The sequence below is a fragment of the Neoarius graeffei genome, chromosome 7 (assembly GCF_027579695.1).
Source record: "Neoarius graeffei isolate fNeoGra1 chromosome 7, fNeoGra1.pri, whole genome shotgun sequence".
Taxonomy (NCBI): Eukaryota; Metazoa; Chordata; class Actinopteri; order Siluriformes; family Ariidae; genus Neoarius; species Neoarius graeffei.
The window spans coordinates 40,588,966-40,605,877 of record NC_083575.1 but is presented as its reverse complement, the minus strand read 5'-3'; the positions used below and the strand labels follow the sequence as shown (position 1 = coordinate 40,605,877).

Sequence of the window (16,912 nt, the reverse complement as noted above, 5' to 3'; positions counted from 1 at the left end):
AATGCACAAATGAAATATGTACTGTCATTTAAATCTGCTTACTATATTTAAAGACAAATCATTAAAAAAAACCCAAAAGCTGTTCATTTAACCTCCTACGGCTTAGCGGTCACATGCGTGGACAGCACTTTATGGAAATTCGGAACAAGAATCCACATATGTGGACACACTTTTTCTCTAAAAGTACATCTTATCAAAAGATGATGCTTAGTTTTTATTCTAATCAGGTTCTAATAAGCCCAAATAGCAAAGAGAAATAAAAAATGCATGTAAAAAAAAACAGCTTGGGCCTTAGGAGGTCAAATGTGAAAATTGGAGAAAAATGATATGTCATGTCCTGAAGGGCGAATGTTTTGCGTGATACTGACTGACTGATACTTTTTGAGTGTTTTTGACTTATGGCTCAGTAAAGCACTATTCCGCAGATGAACAGTGTTTGTTTGAAGCTGTGCGAACACTGCAAATGTAATTTATTTATAATATAACCCAGAATATTTATGTGAAACAGGTGTGAATATCTAGAAACTTGTTTTCCCATCTCTCTTGTTTCTCTATCTGTTTATTTGTTCCTGTTTGGCTGGCTGCTGGGTTAAGGCAGTGGGTGTTGAACAATATGGAGGGTTGTGCTGTGAGCAGACGGATGTTGTGCTCCCAGCAGAAGCTCGGCTCGGGCTGGAGTTGCTGCAGATACACCCACACTCGTTCTCTCGCCCACGCGCTGACTTGGGCTGCGTGCCAGACGCCCCTAAAACCATGCATCGTGCGGCCACGTGTAGCTCAACACACGGACCTGACACACACACACACTGCTGTCACTGACACGCCACTCTCACAGATGCCACTTCACACACTGTAATTCGGTCAGTAAGGCTATGACAAAGTCTTCATGGTATGGAGTTAGATGATGCAGGAGTGATGTGGTACAGCAGTTCGGTGTACTTCTTTGAAAATTCCTGAACTCACATTAATTTTTTTTTGTTGTTGTTTAAAATCAACCTACTTACCGTACATGCACACAAATGCATTGTCACACACACTGTAACCAAAGATTACAAATATGTGGTCCTGTTGTTGTGCATCACCAGATTATGAGAATTTTTATGACTGACCTTCCTGGAGAAATTTTGAATTTTGATATAATGTGATAGAGAAATCCAGTTGAACAGTTTATGTGCATTTTTTTCCCCCAGCTTTTTAAGGCCCAAAATATTTCATGTCGTGGTGTTCATTTTAGGATTGACCTGTTTTCTTTCTTGGACTAAAATCTGCATGAGCCCTGAGCTTTTGAAAAGAGGTGAGTGCCGTGACTCTGCGTGTGTGTGTGTGTGTGTGTGTACCTGTGTTTCATGCGCTGGTGCATTCTCCCATGCTGTACACACTGTTCCTCCAGCTCATGACAACGACCTCGAAGCTTCTCCACGCTCTCCTGCAGGTGCTCCTTCTCTAAAGAAAGCTGTTCTACCTCAGCCCTGTACACCCACATCCAACACACACATGCACACGCACAAAACACGTTACTTCTTGTACACGCACATATGTAAGAAGGCTGTTCGAGATGCTCGTATAAAAAAAATGAACAAGGTCACTTTGTGATTGCTTCTTTTAAATTAATTTATTTGACCAACAGGAGAGTTGAAGCAAACTGAAATGATATTTGGAGATCTTGAGCATTTAGCCAGTATATTATATTTGGCAGGCAGAGAACGGTTTAATTTTACATTTGGGTTGAAAACCATTAATGTGCAAAAAACCTAGAGATACAATGCAGAATATTTGCCAAGGATACTGAAAGATGGAAGATTCACAGCATGATTTCAGCAGTGAGTAAATGCTGATGAATGCCAATGGACGGTAACAGATAATTGGTGATAAGCTATGTTTCAATTGCTCTGTCCAAGTGCTTTGGGAAATGTGTTTGGTTGGTCTGTTCTGTACAGTCAGCCTTAAATGGCATAAATCATGTGTTTTTTGGCCAACAGACTGAACTGTAGAAATCTTAAAGGCCAGTCAAAAATAACAAGTGGGCAGGCTGAACAGGAGACTGTAAAGCGAGCAGTGTCCTGCAGCTACTGGAGTTGTTTACTCCAGGACCTTATTCTGTGGCCAGCCATATCGTCCTGTACATTACAGCAGGGCTTCTCCAACTTAAATATTAGGCTCAGAATGTATATAAAAAGACGTGCGGTTAGCTTAACATGGGGCAGCCATGGCCTGAGATTGGGCTGAAGTGGCCTTGAGCAAGGCACCTAACCCCCAACTGCTCCCCGGGCGCTGTAGCATAGCCGCCCACTGCTCTGGGTATGTCTGTTTGCGTGCTCATTGCTCACTTTGTGTGTGCATGTGTGTTCACTGCTTCAGATGGGTTAAATGCAGAGGGTAAATTTCACTGTGCTTGAGTGTGCATGTGACAAATAAAGCCTTCTTCTTCTTCTTCTTCTTCTATAAAATAAATAATACTTTGCTTATTTATTGCAGCAATTCCTGAATTGTCTGCAAACAGAAGTTCACATGACTACTCGTTTTTGGTTTGTTTTGGCAGCCCAGTAGGTTAGAAAGTATAAGAACGTAATAATAAGTACAATAATTTTGATCTTGCTGGGTTGTGATTTCTATCACAGCAATGTAAAAACATCTCATGTATGATGGACAATGGACACAAACAGCGCATTCTGATAAAATAAATTAGACTAAGACCATTATGCAGTATCATTTTAAGCAATTTGATAAAGCCAGCAGGATTTTCCCCAGAAACTGGGTTATTCAGTGCATGTACGGATATGCGTCATCAGATACAGTTAGGTCCATAAATATTTGGACAGAGACAACAGTTTTCTAATTTTGGTTCTGTACATTACCACAATGAATTTTGAACAAAACAATTCAGATGCAGTTGAAGTTCAGACTTTCAGCTTTAATTCAGTGGGTTGAACAAAATGATTGCATAAAAATGTGAGGAACTAAAGCATTTTTTAAACACAATCCCTTCATTTCAGGGGCTCAAAAGTAATTGGACAAATTAAATAATTGTAAATAAAATGTTCATTTCTAATACTTGGTTGAAAACCCTTTGTTGGCAATGACTGCCTGAAGTCTTGAACTCATGGACATCACCAGACGCTGTGTTTCCTCCTTTTTAATGCTCTGCCAGGCCTTTACTGCAGCGGTTTTCAGTTGCTGTTTGTTTGTGGGCCTTTCTGTCTGAAGTTTAGTCTTTAACAAGTGAAATGCATGCTCAATTGGGTTGAGATCAGGTGACTGACTTGGCCATTAAAGAATATTCCACTTCTTTGCTTTAAACAACTCCTGGGTTGCTTTGGCTTTATGTTCTGGGCCATTGTCCATCTGTATTATGAAACGCCGACCAATCAGTTTGGCTGCATTTGGCTGGATTTGAGCACACAGTATGCCTCTGAATACCTCAGAATTCATCCAGCTGCTTCTGTCCTGTGTCACATCATCAATAAACACTAGTGACCCAGTGCCACTGGCAGCCATGCATGCCCAAGCCATCACACTGCCTCTGCCGTGTTTTACAGATGATGTGGTATGCTTTGGATCATGAGCTGTACCACGCCTTCGCCACACTTTTTTCTTTCCATCATTCTGGTCGAGGTTGATCTTGGTTTCATCTGTCCAAAGAATGTTCTTCCAGAACTGTGCTGGCTTTTTTAGATGATGTTTTTTAGCAAAGTCCAATCTAGCCTTTTTATTCTTGAGGCTTATGAGTGGCTTGCACCGTGCAGTGAACCCTCTGTATTTACTTTCATGCAGTCTTCTCTTTATGGTAGATTTGGATATTGATATGCCTACCTCCTGGAGAGTGTTGTTCACTTGGTTGGCTGTTGTGAAGGGGTTCCTCTTCACCATGGAAATTATTCTGCGATCATCCACCACTGTTGACTTCTATTGGTGTCCACAGTCTTTTTGCATTGATGAGTTCACCAGTGCTTTCTTTCTTTCTCAGGATGTACCAAACTGTAGATTTTGCCACTCCTAATATTGTAGCAATTTCTCGGATGGGTTTTTTCTGTTTTCGCAGCTTAAGGATGGCTTGTTTCACCTGCATGGAGAGCTCCTTTGACCGCATGTTTACTTTTATTTTTATTTATTTATTTATTTATTTATTTATTTTTGGGCCTTTTTCACCTCCATTGGATAGGACAGTGCAGAGACAGGACAGGAAAATGAGTGGGAGAGAGAGACGGGGAGGGACCGGGAAATGACCCCAGGCCGGAACCAAACCCGGGTCCCCGGACCCATGGCACGGTGCCCCAGCCACCCAAGCCACGACGCCCCCGCCGAATGTTTTCTTCACAGCAAAATCTTCCAAATACAAGCACCACACCTCAAATCAACTCCAGGCCTTTTATCTGCTTAATTGAGAATGACATAACGAAGGAATTGCCCACACCTGCCCATGAAATAGCCTTTGAGTCAATTGTCCAATTACTTTTGGTCCCTTTAAAAACAGGGTGGCAAATGTTAAGGAGCTGAAACTCCTAAACCCTTCACCTAATTTTAATGTGGATACCCTCAAATGAAAGCTGAAAGTCTGGACTTTATGTCCATGTCCATTATATAACTATAACCTGAATATGTTTCAGTAAACAGGTAAAAAAACAAAATTTGTGTCAGTGTCCAAATATATATGGACCTAACTGTATTCCTCAGTTTTACAATTTACAACCTACTTTCTGTTGGAGATGGAATGGAGTACACTACAGAGATTTAAGAATGTGGTTATTATATCTTAAAGACTAATGCCCAGATTGTTACCTAAAAATGAGGTACATGTATGATAACCGAGTTGTTATTGTTTTGATAAAGCACTATTTAACCAGCTCAGGATTTGAACCTTTGTGACTCTCAGGATGGTAAGGTCAGTGGTGCTAACACCATGGATGTAATTACTGGGATTTCCTTTGGCATTCCTTCTGAAAGACCTTGCCTGTTCCTTGAGTGTGAACATGCAAAGACTAAGAAAGATAAAAGGATAAAGGTTATCATTATGTTTTATTGCACAGATTTGTTGAATACTGATCGGTCTGGTCTGTTCTGTTTCTGAGTGGTCAGTTTATGGCATTCTAGAGTCTGTTATTTCTGTATAACAGACTGCTGTTATGAATAACAGGCCGTCGCTATCGATCGCGTCATTAGCGGAAGCAATAAAATCATTTTTAAATCAACATTTTGTGTCGAATTTTGGATTTCTTTACTAACTAGCCATGTAGTAAGTGGTATAATGTACAGCGAGCTGGTCATTATTGTGAAATAAACCCCTTTAGGGTGATTCAAGACCATTACCTTGTCAGGGTCAGGGTCCCGTCCCCCCACCCACCCCACAATAATGACCTTCTGCATGATTTAATACATTTTATTACAGTGAGTTTCTTGATTTATTTACACTAATGTTTGCTGTAAACTAGTGCTGTCAAAGTTAACGTGATAATAACGCGTTAACGCGATCTCAATTTAACGCGATTAAAAAAAATAGTGCCGTTAACGCAAATTCTAATTTGGCCCTGCGAGTCACCCGTAGTTCCTGTTGAGGCTTGTCGCGCGCTGCTTCAATAAGAGTACGTGTGAGTGATGGAGAAAGGCATAGACATATAAACATCCTCGCCGCCATATTGGATGTGGCAAAGTGGAGATTCTTCAACCGTCTCTGGTATAGTGTCTAGACAGTAGCCGAGAATAAAGATGCCTCATTCATGTGCTGCGTTTAACTGTACCAACAGGTTTACCGTCCAAACGAGATCACATGGGATTACCTTTCACAGGTGAGACTGGAAAAATACTTTTCAGTACTGTTCCTTCAGTCTTCAGTTTCCCAGCTCAGCTCCACCGGGTAGGTGTAGAGTTATAAGCAGTGAGAATTAGAGAATACAGCGCCACACTATGATGAACGTTTTTGAACATATGATGAATGTTTTTATTTTTGTTATCTGTTTTTTTCTTCTTTTATGGCAAAAACTTCTCTTCAAAAGAAACTAATGAAGAGTAAAATAAAACATTTTTTTATTTTCACAGTGATATGCACTTTATTCAAATGTCTTGAATATGCAAGGGATGAAAATCCCTCGGTTTTCTCATCTAATATGGAAGTTATGGATGTCAGTGGCTGTGACAAGACGTTAAGCTCTGCAATAAAAAAATAAAAAAAAACATTGGTACAAAGCAAGCCCATTCACTTTTTTATGCTGATAATAGAATTACAATGGTTTTTCATGTGACAAAAAATGTGCGATTAAATTGCGATTAATCGCGAGTTAACTATGACAGTCGCGACATTAATCGCGATTAAATATTTTAATCGCTTGACAGCACTACTGTAAACTCAATGTAATAACCAACACACTACGTAAGATGTATTTCTAGATACTTATTAGATTCTAGGTACTAGTCATTTGGATGTCCGTGTTTAATTATAGTTACCGTTTTTATTAATAAACACTTTTTTAAAATTATTGCAATGAGTGAGTTTTTCCCCCCCATACTCTACCCACTTCTATTCACGCTTAATAACAACGTTAAAAGAAATCCAAATACTCACTGACTCATACAGTATAGCATATTACTTCAGAGGTTGTAAATGCACAGATCAGGTTAGTGCCAGTCAAATGTCTTGAAGTAATTAAAATAAACATCTTAACTAGTAAATTAAGTAGATTCAGTTTCCAGCTTAGCTGTTCATTAAGAAATTTCTACTGGCTTCGTTATATCAATATATTTGAAAGCATTCTGGAAGACATTTAACAAGTGGTTATAAATAACTTAAAATAGCTTTAAAATTATGCTTTGTTTATTCAAGGAAGTGTCTTTTAATTAATGAAAAAAAACCCCAACATTACTGAATTAGAAGTGTGTCCAAACTTTTGTCTGGTACTGTACATGACTGAATGATGAAAACGATTACCTTTTATTGCTTAACCATTGATACCAAAACCTCTTCCCTTTACTCGTCAAAACTGTACTGTATATAAATGATATAGGCACTGCTTAAAAGTGGAGCTCCTGATGAGTGTATGAGTAAAATATTTGCAAAGGCACACAATCAACCTGAATAGAATAACATTATGGCATATGAACCATCGAATTGTGTAGCGTAGTGTATTTTGCTGCCAATAATGAGATACGCATCGCAGTTGCGAATACATATCGATTCCTTTCTTTGTCACTGTATGCCATGCACCAGAAACACCACCATGACATTTATTACCGTGTGACTCTGCTGGGTGCCTGGTGGACAGCAGTGAACCAGCGCTTTCACTTTACATCATGACTATATCATTACGATCGAATATCATCAGAGATAAGAACTAATCGATATCAATCCATGGTAGATTTAAAGAAGGATGCTCATAATTGCTATTGAACCATACAATAATTATGTTTATACAAGTGTGCATGGTAAGAAATCGTTCAAATAAAAAAAAAAAAAGCATACAATGCAAAGACACGTTGCCCAATAATAATTTTTTTTCCATCAATATTTTCCATAAAATGTGTTAGTAAATAATTCCATGTTATCTTTTTAAAAAGCAAGTGCTGGATAAAAACCCATCCATCTTATGCAAATAAAGATACAAATTTTGTTGTCCAATGGTCAAGCGTTTATGAGATACGCTGGCTTGCACTTATGATCAGGTTCCCTGTGGTGGTACATGTGCATCAGTCGTACGGTCACAAAATCCATCAAAAATCAGGTCGATGCGTTATCATATTCTCTTAAGTGTGGAGCTCTGCTATAATTGCTGCAAAAAGCCACACAGAAGCTGTGATGGTAAAATAAATGAAAGCTGAACTACATACAGACAGTATTTTCTATGCCGGTTGCTGGTTTTTTTTTTTTGGTTGGTTCAATCTGCTGAAATACTTTGAAGATGGCATCCAGACCAAACTCGTCTTTGCAAATTGGTTTTGGTACGAGTCTGAAATAAGATTTACCTCGAATACAGAGTAAACAAGTTACTGATATTCAGGTTATGTTAATAAGATGTATTGTCACAAAATACATTCATCTCCGTCTCCTATAAAGCTTGCTTGGCTGCACTGGTATTGATTGTACACTGGTCCTTACTATATCATTATACTGTGGAACAAAATAGCACAAATCTGTTTATCCGTGTGTCTCCTTGATTTGTCAGTGGAAAAGGGGGATGGGGAGGAAAGAGAAAGCAGGGCAGAAGCTGTGTGTACCTTCCCAAGCTGGGATGGCTGACCGTGGCAGATTGCAGGCTGCAATGTGAGTAATGCGCTTTACGCTGTTTTAACAGCTGACTACCCCAGAGGCCTGAGGTGAGAGGCGCATGTGATAGGCGGAGAACAGAGCCAGGACCCAGGACAGACTGTCATGTGCCAGCGTCCAGCAACAGATCCCTGACTGGGACAGTGAGCATGGACAGGATGCGATGCTCTGGATAACACTGCGCACAGCTCCGCACTATATATCACCCTCATATTGTGGTCACGTTGTGGCATAGAATCAGCACTGTCGTAAACAGGATAGGAAGTCAGTTGTCTGGCAAACACTGAGAGGTGGATTTAATTGAGTATTTCCAAATGATTGATATGATAGGAGCTTAAAGCAACCACACTGGTTCAGTCTGATTGAACAGAAGTGATATTTTGGTATATATTTTATATATTTAGTTATGACAGAGTATTTCATTAACCCGGGTTCTGGATGATTTCCATATGCACTGTTTACATGTGACAAATAAACCTTGAAACTTAGCCCAGAATATCAGAGCATCCCTAACAGGGACAGAGCCGCATGTTATACAATATTTTAACACAGACCTTCAGCTCAAGAGGTCTTTGACAATATAAACATCCTTGTGAAGGGACTGGATATAGCTTTGGATGTGTGCGTGTAAATCTGTGCATTTAGCTTTAAGGAAATCGAGCACTACTCGCCTGTTAGACTGGGCCAGCTCTTCCATTTTTGAACAAAGAGTGCGACATTCTTCCTTCAGCTTCCCTATGAGGCCATTCTGCAAGTTCACCAAAGAATCCATTTCTGCAACTGTGGCACAACGACAGAGCAAATGAATAATATAAATATCGACAAAGCAGAACACTTCATCTACACTACCGTTCAAAAGTTTGGGGTCACCCAGACAATTTTGTGTTTTCCATGAAAAGTCACACTTTTATTTCACACCATAAGTTGTAAAATGAATAGAAAATATAGTCAAGACATTTTTCTGGCCATTTTGAGCATTTAATCGACCCCACAAATGTGATGCTCCAGAAACTCAATCTGCTCAAAGGAAGGTCAGTTTTATAGCTTCTCTAAAGAGCTCAACTGTTTTCAGCTGTGCTAACATGATTGTACAAGGGTTTTCTAATCATCCATTAGCCTTCTGAGGCAATGAGCAAACACATTGTACCATTAGAACACTGGAGTGAGAGTTGCTGGAAATGGGCCTCTATACACCTATGGAGATATTGCACCAAAAACCACACATTTGCAGCTAGAATAGTCATTTACCACATTAGCAATGTATAGAGTGGATTTCTGATTAGTTTAAAGTGATCTTCATTGAAAAGAACAGTGCTTTTCTTTCACAAATAAGGACATTTCAAAGTGACCCCAAACTTTTGAACGGTAGTGTATAACCACAAATGATCGTTCTTTGCATTCATTTCGAATCAATGCCATGTGCATGGAGTGTTATGATTTTTGTCCAGGACATGCCTTTTTGACAATGCTTTTTGAAGGATGGAAATCTCTAAAACCTTGAATGCTATCATTTCATGGTTTGCTTCAGAGGGCACGTTTGGAGATAGAATCATAGATGATAAAGACTACCATACAATCAGTTGACAGGATGTCTGAATTGTTAAGAGGTCACAAATATACCAATATGTTGTCATGCTGCATGCTCCAGCTTCTGTGCACATGTGATAAATCCTGAAAAGATCAGACCACACCAATGACAACACATCACTGTTGAATTCTGGAATCTGATTGGCCAGGAGGGGTTGATTCATTTTTCTATAACAGCACAGGCTTTGATTGTAGTGCCAGCTGTAATTCAATCGCAGGTTTATATTAATGCACTCGCTCTAATCAATTACCTTTTCATACTAAGAACTCATTCACAGCATGAGCTACATGATGGCAGTTCCTGGCTTCTCAGTAGCGTGACAAACTGCACCTTTTAATTTTATTAACTTCAAGAGAGAGGGGAAAAAACCCGAAAGATTGGTGGACTGTTTACAACTTGTTTCATTGATGCTCCACAGCATTACATGTAAAAATGTATAAATGTATAGTACGATATGTTGGTCATTAATAAATTACTCAGTAATAAGTTAGAAATTGTAATTGTTGACAGATTGCTATGGCATAAGAGGCTACATGACGTCCTGTTATAGGAAAATAATCAAATTTGGGTATGTAATGGCATCACGTAACCATCTTTACCTCCAAAAAGAGCACGGCATGTTTTATTCCTTACTCATTGTTCCCTACATGTTTACAAATGTAGTGTCAGCTGTGCATTTCCGAGGCCTTTACACTTGTGGTCAGAAGTTTACATACAGTGACATGAATGTCATGGCAATATTTGGTCTTTCAGTAATTTCTCTGAACTGTTCTTTTTCTGTGGCAGAATGATTGTACACCATACGTCTTTAATTAAAAAACCAAAACAAAAAACACTAGAATTTGGTGCACAAGTTTTAATTTTCTTTGGGTTTTCTGAAATCAACACAGGGTCAAAATTATACATACATGGTCAAAAATATACATAAAGCACACCTAATATTTGGGTAAAATGTCTCTTCACAAGATTCACCTTGACCAAACATTTTTGTTTACCATGAACAAGCTTCTGGCAGAATTCTGGTTGCATATTTCACGACTCTTCATGGTAGAATTCAATTATATATATATTTTTTTTCTTGGCATGGACTCAACTTCTAAGCACGGTCCATATATTTTCAACAGAGTTGAAGTGAGGACTTGTTTTAAGCTTAATGTTAGCCTGCTTTATCCTCCACAACCAGCTCTGATGCGTGTTTGGGTTCATTGTCCTGTTGTAACTCCCAAGTCGTGTTCAAGTTTCTGATGGTTTATGCTGAAGAATTCTGAGGTAGTCCTCCTCCTTCATTATTCCATCCACTTTGTGCAATGAACCAGTTCCACTGGCAGCAAAACAGCCCCAGAGCATGATGATCCTACCACCACCACCAGCTGGTACAGTGTCCCTCTGTACATGGTGGTCATTGTGGCCAAACACCTCAATCTTTGTCTCATCTGACCATATAGCTATCCTCCAGAAGGATTTTACTTTGTCCATGTGGTCAGCTTCAAACTTTAGTTAAGCTTGAAGGTGTCAATTTTGGAGCAGAGGGTTATTTCTTGGATAGCAGCCTCTTAGTCCATGGTGATCTGAACTGTAGACAGTGATCCATCAGCTTCCAGTGTTTACAGCAGGACCGTGGCATGGTGGTTCCCAGGTTGTTCCTGACCATCCAAAAAAATTTCCTTTCAGCTGAGGGTGACAGTTTGGGTTTTCTTGAAGCAAAGTGACTACACCTCACAATAACTTGGATACAATTGTTTGAACTGATCTTGGAATTTGCAGTTGTTTAGAAATGGCTCCAAGAGACATTCCGGAGTTGTGTATATCCATGATCCTCTTTCTCAGATCTGCACTGACCTCCTTGGACTTTCCCATTTTACTGTGTGTTGGTCAAGCCAATGAGTGCTGTAAACAAACCCTTTTTATGAAGCTACCAGCTGTAGTCAATCATGATCACTAACAGGAAGTTAAGAGACCTCGGCCTTGACAAGATAAGAGACATTTTGGAAGTTTCAGCACCTCTGAATTAATAATGTAGTGAGTGTATGTAAATTTTGACCCTGTATGTATAATTTTGACCCTGTGTTGATTTCAGAAAACCCAAAGAAAATTAAAACTTGTGCACCACATTCTAGTATTTTTTTTAAATTAAAGATGTATGCTGTTCAGTCATTCTGCCGCAGAAAAAGAACAGTTCAAAGAAATTACTGAAAGCCCAAATATTGCCATGACATTCATATCCAAGATGACATTCATGTCACTGTATGTAAACTTCTGACCACAAATGTACCTTATTGCATGTTTGCACACATACAGCTTCACTGGCCACTACTGTGCATCAGGAAAGAAAACAACAACAACACGATTCTTTCAGTAAAATTAAAAAAAAACATGGTCAGCTTCATGCCCAGGAACAGCTTCTGAGTCACAGCTATGCACTGAAAAATCCCAGCAGCTGAGCACATTTCTGAACCTTTCTTTGGGATCACTTCTGCATTGGTTACAGATAATATAATAAGAATTATTATGTTTGTAATCAAATAAAGTTGGTGCTGTCAGTTTAAAAAGTACTTAGAGGTTTAAGATGGAGGCCCTTAAGTATACCATGTTACTGGGTAAAGCATATAAGAATGAAGTAATTGGTATTCAAGTACACATACACGTATAGACCTTATTAGGCTGGTTAACTGAACTAACCATCACTGTGTGTGAGGATTAAACTGTTTCTGTGAATCTATAAAAAGTGGTCAGGGCTCTTTGTTAGTAAGCAGTACTGAATATAGTGAGTTATTTGTGATACAGACCACTGCATTGTTTTTATATTAACAATACGCAATCTATTCATGTTTTTAAATGAAACGCTTTAAATTAATGCATAAACATGAAGCGACAATTCTATTTCCATGCATGCATTTGTATCCACGTTATTAATAGTATTATCATTATTGAGTTTGGTTAAGTAGTCATGAAAACAGCATGCTGTGGTATCTTAAATTAAATCTGGATTAAAGCTCACAATGACGTCTGGATTTTAGTTCAATAGATCTGGGTTATTCAGAGCATGTATATTTTACAATATTCATCCGATTCGTTGTTCATTGTTCAACGACCAAAAAAAAAAAACCAACCAAACAAAAAAAAAACCAATGACCCTTTAGCAGCCAGTAACTCAACTGAGCTTCTGACACCTGACAAGAAAGACATAATATACAGTAATACATTAAAAATGAATATTTTTAAATGATAAAAATAGCATTTATCAATGCTGCTCTGATACTTTAAATAGTTTAACTGCCTATATTTAGGTTAATATAAAAAGTGCAAATGAAATTACCTTAATACTGGAAAAGTTAAACATATGACTTTGGTACAAATAAATAAATGCAATTCCTGAATAAGATATATAAAAACACCTGAATATATGTTGATGTAATTATTGCCAAAAACTGACTTTATCCAGTTACTAGATTATTAGCTCATCCGGCCGACAGGTGATGAGTTTATGCCATCATGTGTTGTCAATCGTCCGTCTGGCGTCGTCTACATTTCATGAAAATCGCTTCTTCTCTCTCAATTCTTCATTGATTTTTATTCTTTTTGGCAGGAAGGTAGGTCTGCCTGGGGTGCATGTAGCTTCTACCCAAATTTGCAGAATTGTAATTAATAATGAAAATATGGAGTAATTAAGCCCTAACGAGCAGTTTCCACACAAATCGCTGCTTCTTCTTCAATTCTTCACCGATTTTGATTCTTTCAGGCATGAAGGTAGGGGTACCTAGGGTGCATAATTTAATTAATTACAATTATTAATGACGTTATGGACTAATTAAGCCTTAATGAGCAGTTCAACAAAAATCGCTTCTTCTTGGTCAATTCCTCACCATTTTGGATTCTTTCTGGCAAATAGGTCGGTATTCCTAGGGTGTATATAGCTTCTATCTATAGCTTGTATATAGCTTGCAACATTTATTGCGCAAGGTGGCCCACTTTAGCTCGTTCCTTCTGGACTAGACGGGGCCGGAGTGAGCTATGGCATCACTGTCTCGCTTAGTACATATAATACACAGCATCTTCTTCTAGATAACTGCTCACATTAATTATCCAAATCAGATTGACCTGCTACTTGCTTCACTTTTTATGCTCACAACACTGTTATCTATCCATAACTAATAACAAGCTAAAAAGTCATCAAGTCTATTTTTATAGCTCTTTTAACAATAGACATTGCCGCAAAGCGGCTTTACAGAATTTTAGTGACTTTAAACATGAGCTGATTTTATCCCTAATAGTCTATCTCCAATGAGCAAGCCTGGAAAAAGCACAAAAAAGGCACTTTTGCATTTAAAAATTTGTGCTAGAATTATGCAAGGAATGCAAAAGAACGTCTGAACTAAATAGACAATATGCACAGAATGCATGGAAATGTCACTAATCTTTTTTTTTTGTAAATTACATTTCTGTTGTAGGTCAAGTCACCGTTTAGAAGAAAGAAAGAAAGAAAGAAAGAAAGAAAGAAAGAAAGAAAGAATTAGAACAGAAACTAAGGAAGGGGATAAATTGTGAGAGTGAGGAAAAAGGGGAAAAAAGAGAGGGCGAGCAGACATACTTATCAATTAGAGAGAGAGAGAGAGAGAGAGAGAAAGAACTGAACAGGGACCATAAAAGAAGTTGACCTTTTCTCTTTCACACATTAGATGAGAGTGCATGAAGCACAGCGTGATGTGTTGGGGGAAGTGGTGTATGCAGTTGTCCTGTCACACATCACTAGTTTACTCCTGACGCACTTTTTCCTCAGTAAGGTTAACAAAACAAACACGCATTCTCTCATCAAGTACACGGATATCAGTATTACGTTACAGATACCCACCAACTATTTGGAACTAGCCGTTGACATTAATGTACATTGCAGTAACGTTAGCTATGTTAACAAGGACAGTCATAACATACAGCAGAAATATTTATGAGTGACTAATGTAGCCAAAAGCATCCCATATTCTTAGATGTTGGAGAGTTATAAGTTGATGGCATAGCTAACCGTGAGATAAATGCTGACAGTAGGACCTATATGAGTGATTCCACGCTTATGGGTACTGAAATGGGGACATGAACTTATTCACCTAAAACCATTTCTTTTTTTACCATCAGGTCACAAAACATGTAATCTTTAATGAATGATATGTTAAAAGATAACTTTAATTTTCTGAGATGTAATAAAAACATATTTATATGCCAAAGTCAAGCCTATGAGTTCCAAAATGATGTCTGTTACATTACTTCTGTTACGATTGTCCATCTCGCGTCTGTTACAAATTAATTACAATCTAGCTATATACCATGTTAATCTTATTGAAAGAATGTGTATGTTTATTCTACTACACACGTTTATTAATTATATTTGCTAAAACATCACCTTCCTATGTTTCAAAAAGTAATTCTACATTGTTAAAATTGAGAATATAAATGTCCACAACACTTCTGTTACGTTCTGACTTTGGCATATAAATATGTTTTTATTACATCTCAGAAAATTAAAGTTATCTTTTAACATATCATTCATTAAAGATTACATGTTTTGTGACCTGATGGTAAAAAAAAAAGAAATGGTTTTAGGTGAATTTTTAAAAATAAGTTCATGTCCCCATTTCAGTACCCATAAGCGTGGAATCACTCATATCCTATCAGTACCTAGGTATAAACTCAATCACACTGCAATACACGCACGTAATTGAGCAACACCCATGGATGCACACCTGCACAACGGCGAGAGAGTCAGTCATGAGGACAAAAAGCCTGTTCATGGCCAGGCTGATCATTCTGTCTCAACCGAATACTAAGAATCAATCATTTTAGGAAGGAGAATATAGAAGAGAGCACACAGGGAGGGAGAAATAATTAGTCTGTGTGAATGGCCATTATATGCTTAAAGAGGGAAGTGGTCTGTGGTATTAAAGGACTAAATCTATAAGCCCACACAGTTTCCTGCTGAGTCTCTGATGCCATTTCTCCTTAGACAACATGTGTGCCATGCAGCCGCGCCAAAAAGAAGCCCTTTGTTTTCCCAGCACTTTGTTCTGGCAATCAGCATGCCTCAAATTTCTCGAAACACAGGTAAATAAACTCGTCGATCCAGATGGTGCAACAGATGTGAGAGCAGCACTCTGAAATCAACAGACAGTGGGCAGTGCTATCCGCTTCCCCTCCATTTTTAAATGCTAACTAATATGAAGCTCCGCGGCTCTGCAGTGCTGAGCATCTGCTCCCTTTGGCCAGCCAAAGGTTACAGGTGTTCCTGATGCGGAGTAGAAAAGGGAGGAGAGAGGGATGACAAGAGGAGGTTGTTTTGGCAAGGGAAATCACACCAGTGGACACCCACCATTCCTCTCGTGCTGCGCTTCCATTTGCTGGAGCGTCTGCGAAAGCTCATGCTCGCGCCGTTGAGCCTGGAAGGTCAGAGCAGCCATGTCCTCCACACAACGGTGCTCCAGTGCCTCCTTCTCCTTCCTGCAGAGATGCACAGAAAGAGATACAGAGAGAGAGAGGATGAGAGGTGTGTTCTTTAAGGTACTCAACATAAATAAGCTACAAGAACATGCAACACACATCAACAAATTTGAGTTGTAGACTTCATTTACACTTAAGTGTTAAAACGAAGCCAATTTTTTTTTTTTACTCGTATCAAATCAAAACAAATTCCACCATGAACTGCTGAACTGTCACCAAATCCTGTTACCGAAAACAGTTTCTCTCTTTAAAACATAACTGTGGCCAAAAAGAGACAGGCTGAAAGAAAAAAAAAACAGAAAGAAACTGCACAAAGTCAAAGTGCATTAATTAACAGCAAAGCCCAAAACTTTTCTCACACACTGGGTTTGGAACGTAGCTGGAGAAGTGACCGTCTCTGCAGGCCTGCTGTCGTCTGGAGTGTGAAGGCGCTCCGCCCGCGAGAGCTGTGAGAGAGAGAGAGAACGGCGAACCCCCGCTGGGCTTGAACAGCGGCCTAAAACACCATCCACACCAGCGCTCAGCAGGGGGCTTGCAAAGGCCTCGCAGCCAGCCATTTGTTAGCACGCCTTTCCAGGGGGCCCAGGCAGGCG

At 38.9% G+C, this 16,912-nt stretch overlaps 1 protein-coding gene across 2 annotated transcripts in view; it reads right to left on the bottom strand.

Moving 5' to 3' along the window:
* Nucleotides 1-16,912, bottom strand: part of sdccag8 (SHH signaling and ciliogenesis regulator sdccag8) — a 212,745-nt gene that overhangs the window by 104,681 nt on the left and 91,152 nt on the right. For both annotated transcript variants that reach the window (XM_060925633.1, XM_060925632.1), the window contains exons 14-16: nt 16,192-16,319; nt 8,920-9,028; nt 1,338-1,469 (exon numbers count right to left, since the gene is read on the bottom strand). In XM_060925633.1, coding sequence (XP_060781616.1) covers nt 1,338-1,469; nt 8,920-9,028; nt 16,192-16,319 — 369 coding nt within the window. The remainder of the gene's footprint in view (nt 1-1,337; nt 1,470-8,919; nt 9,029-16,191; nt 16,320-16,912) is intronic.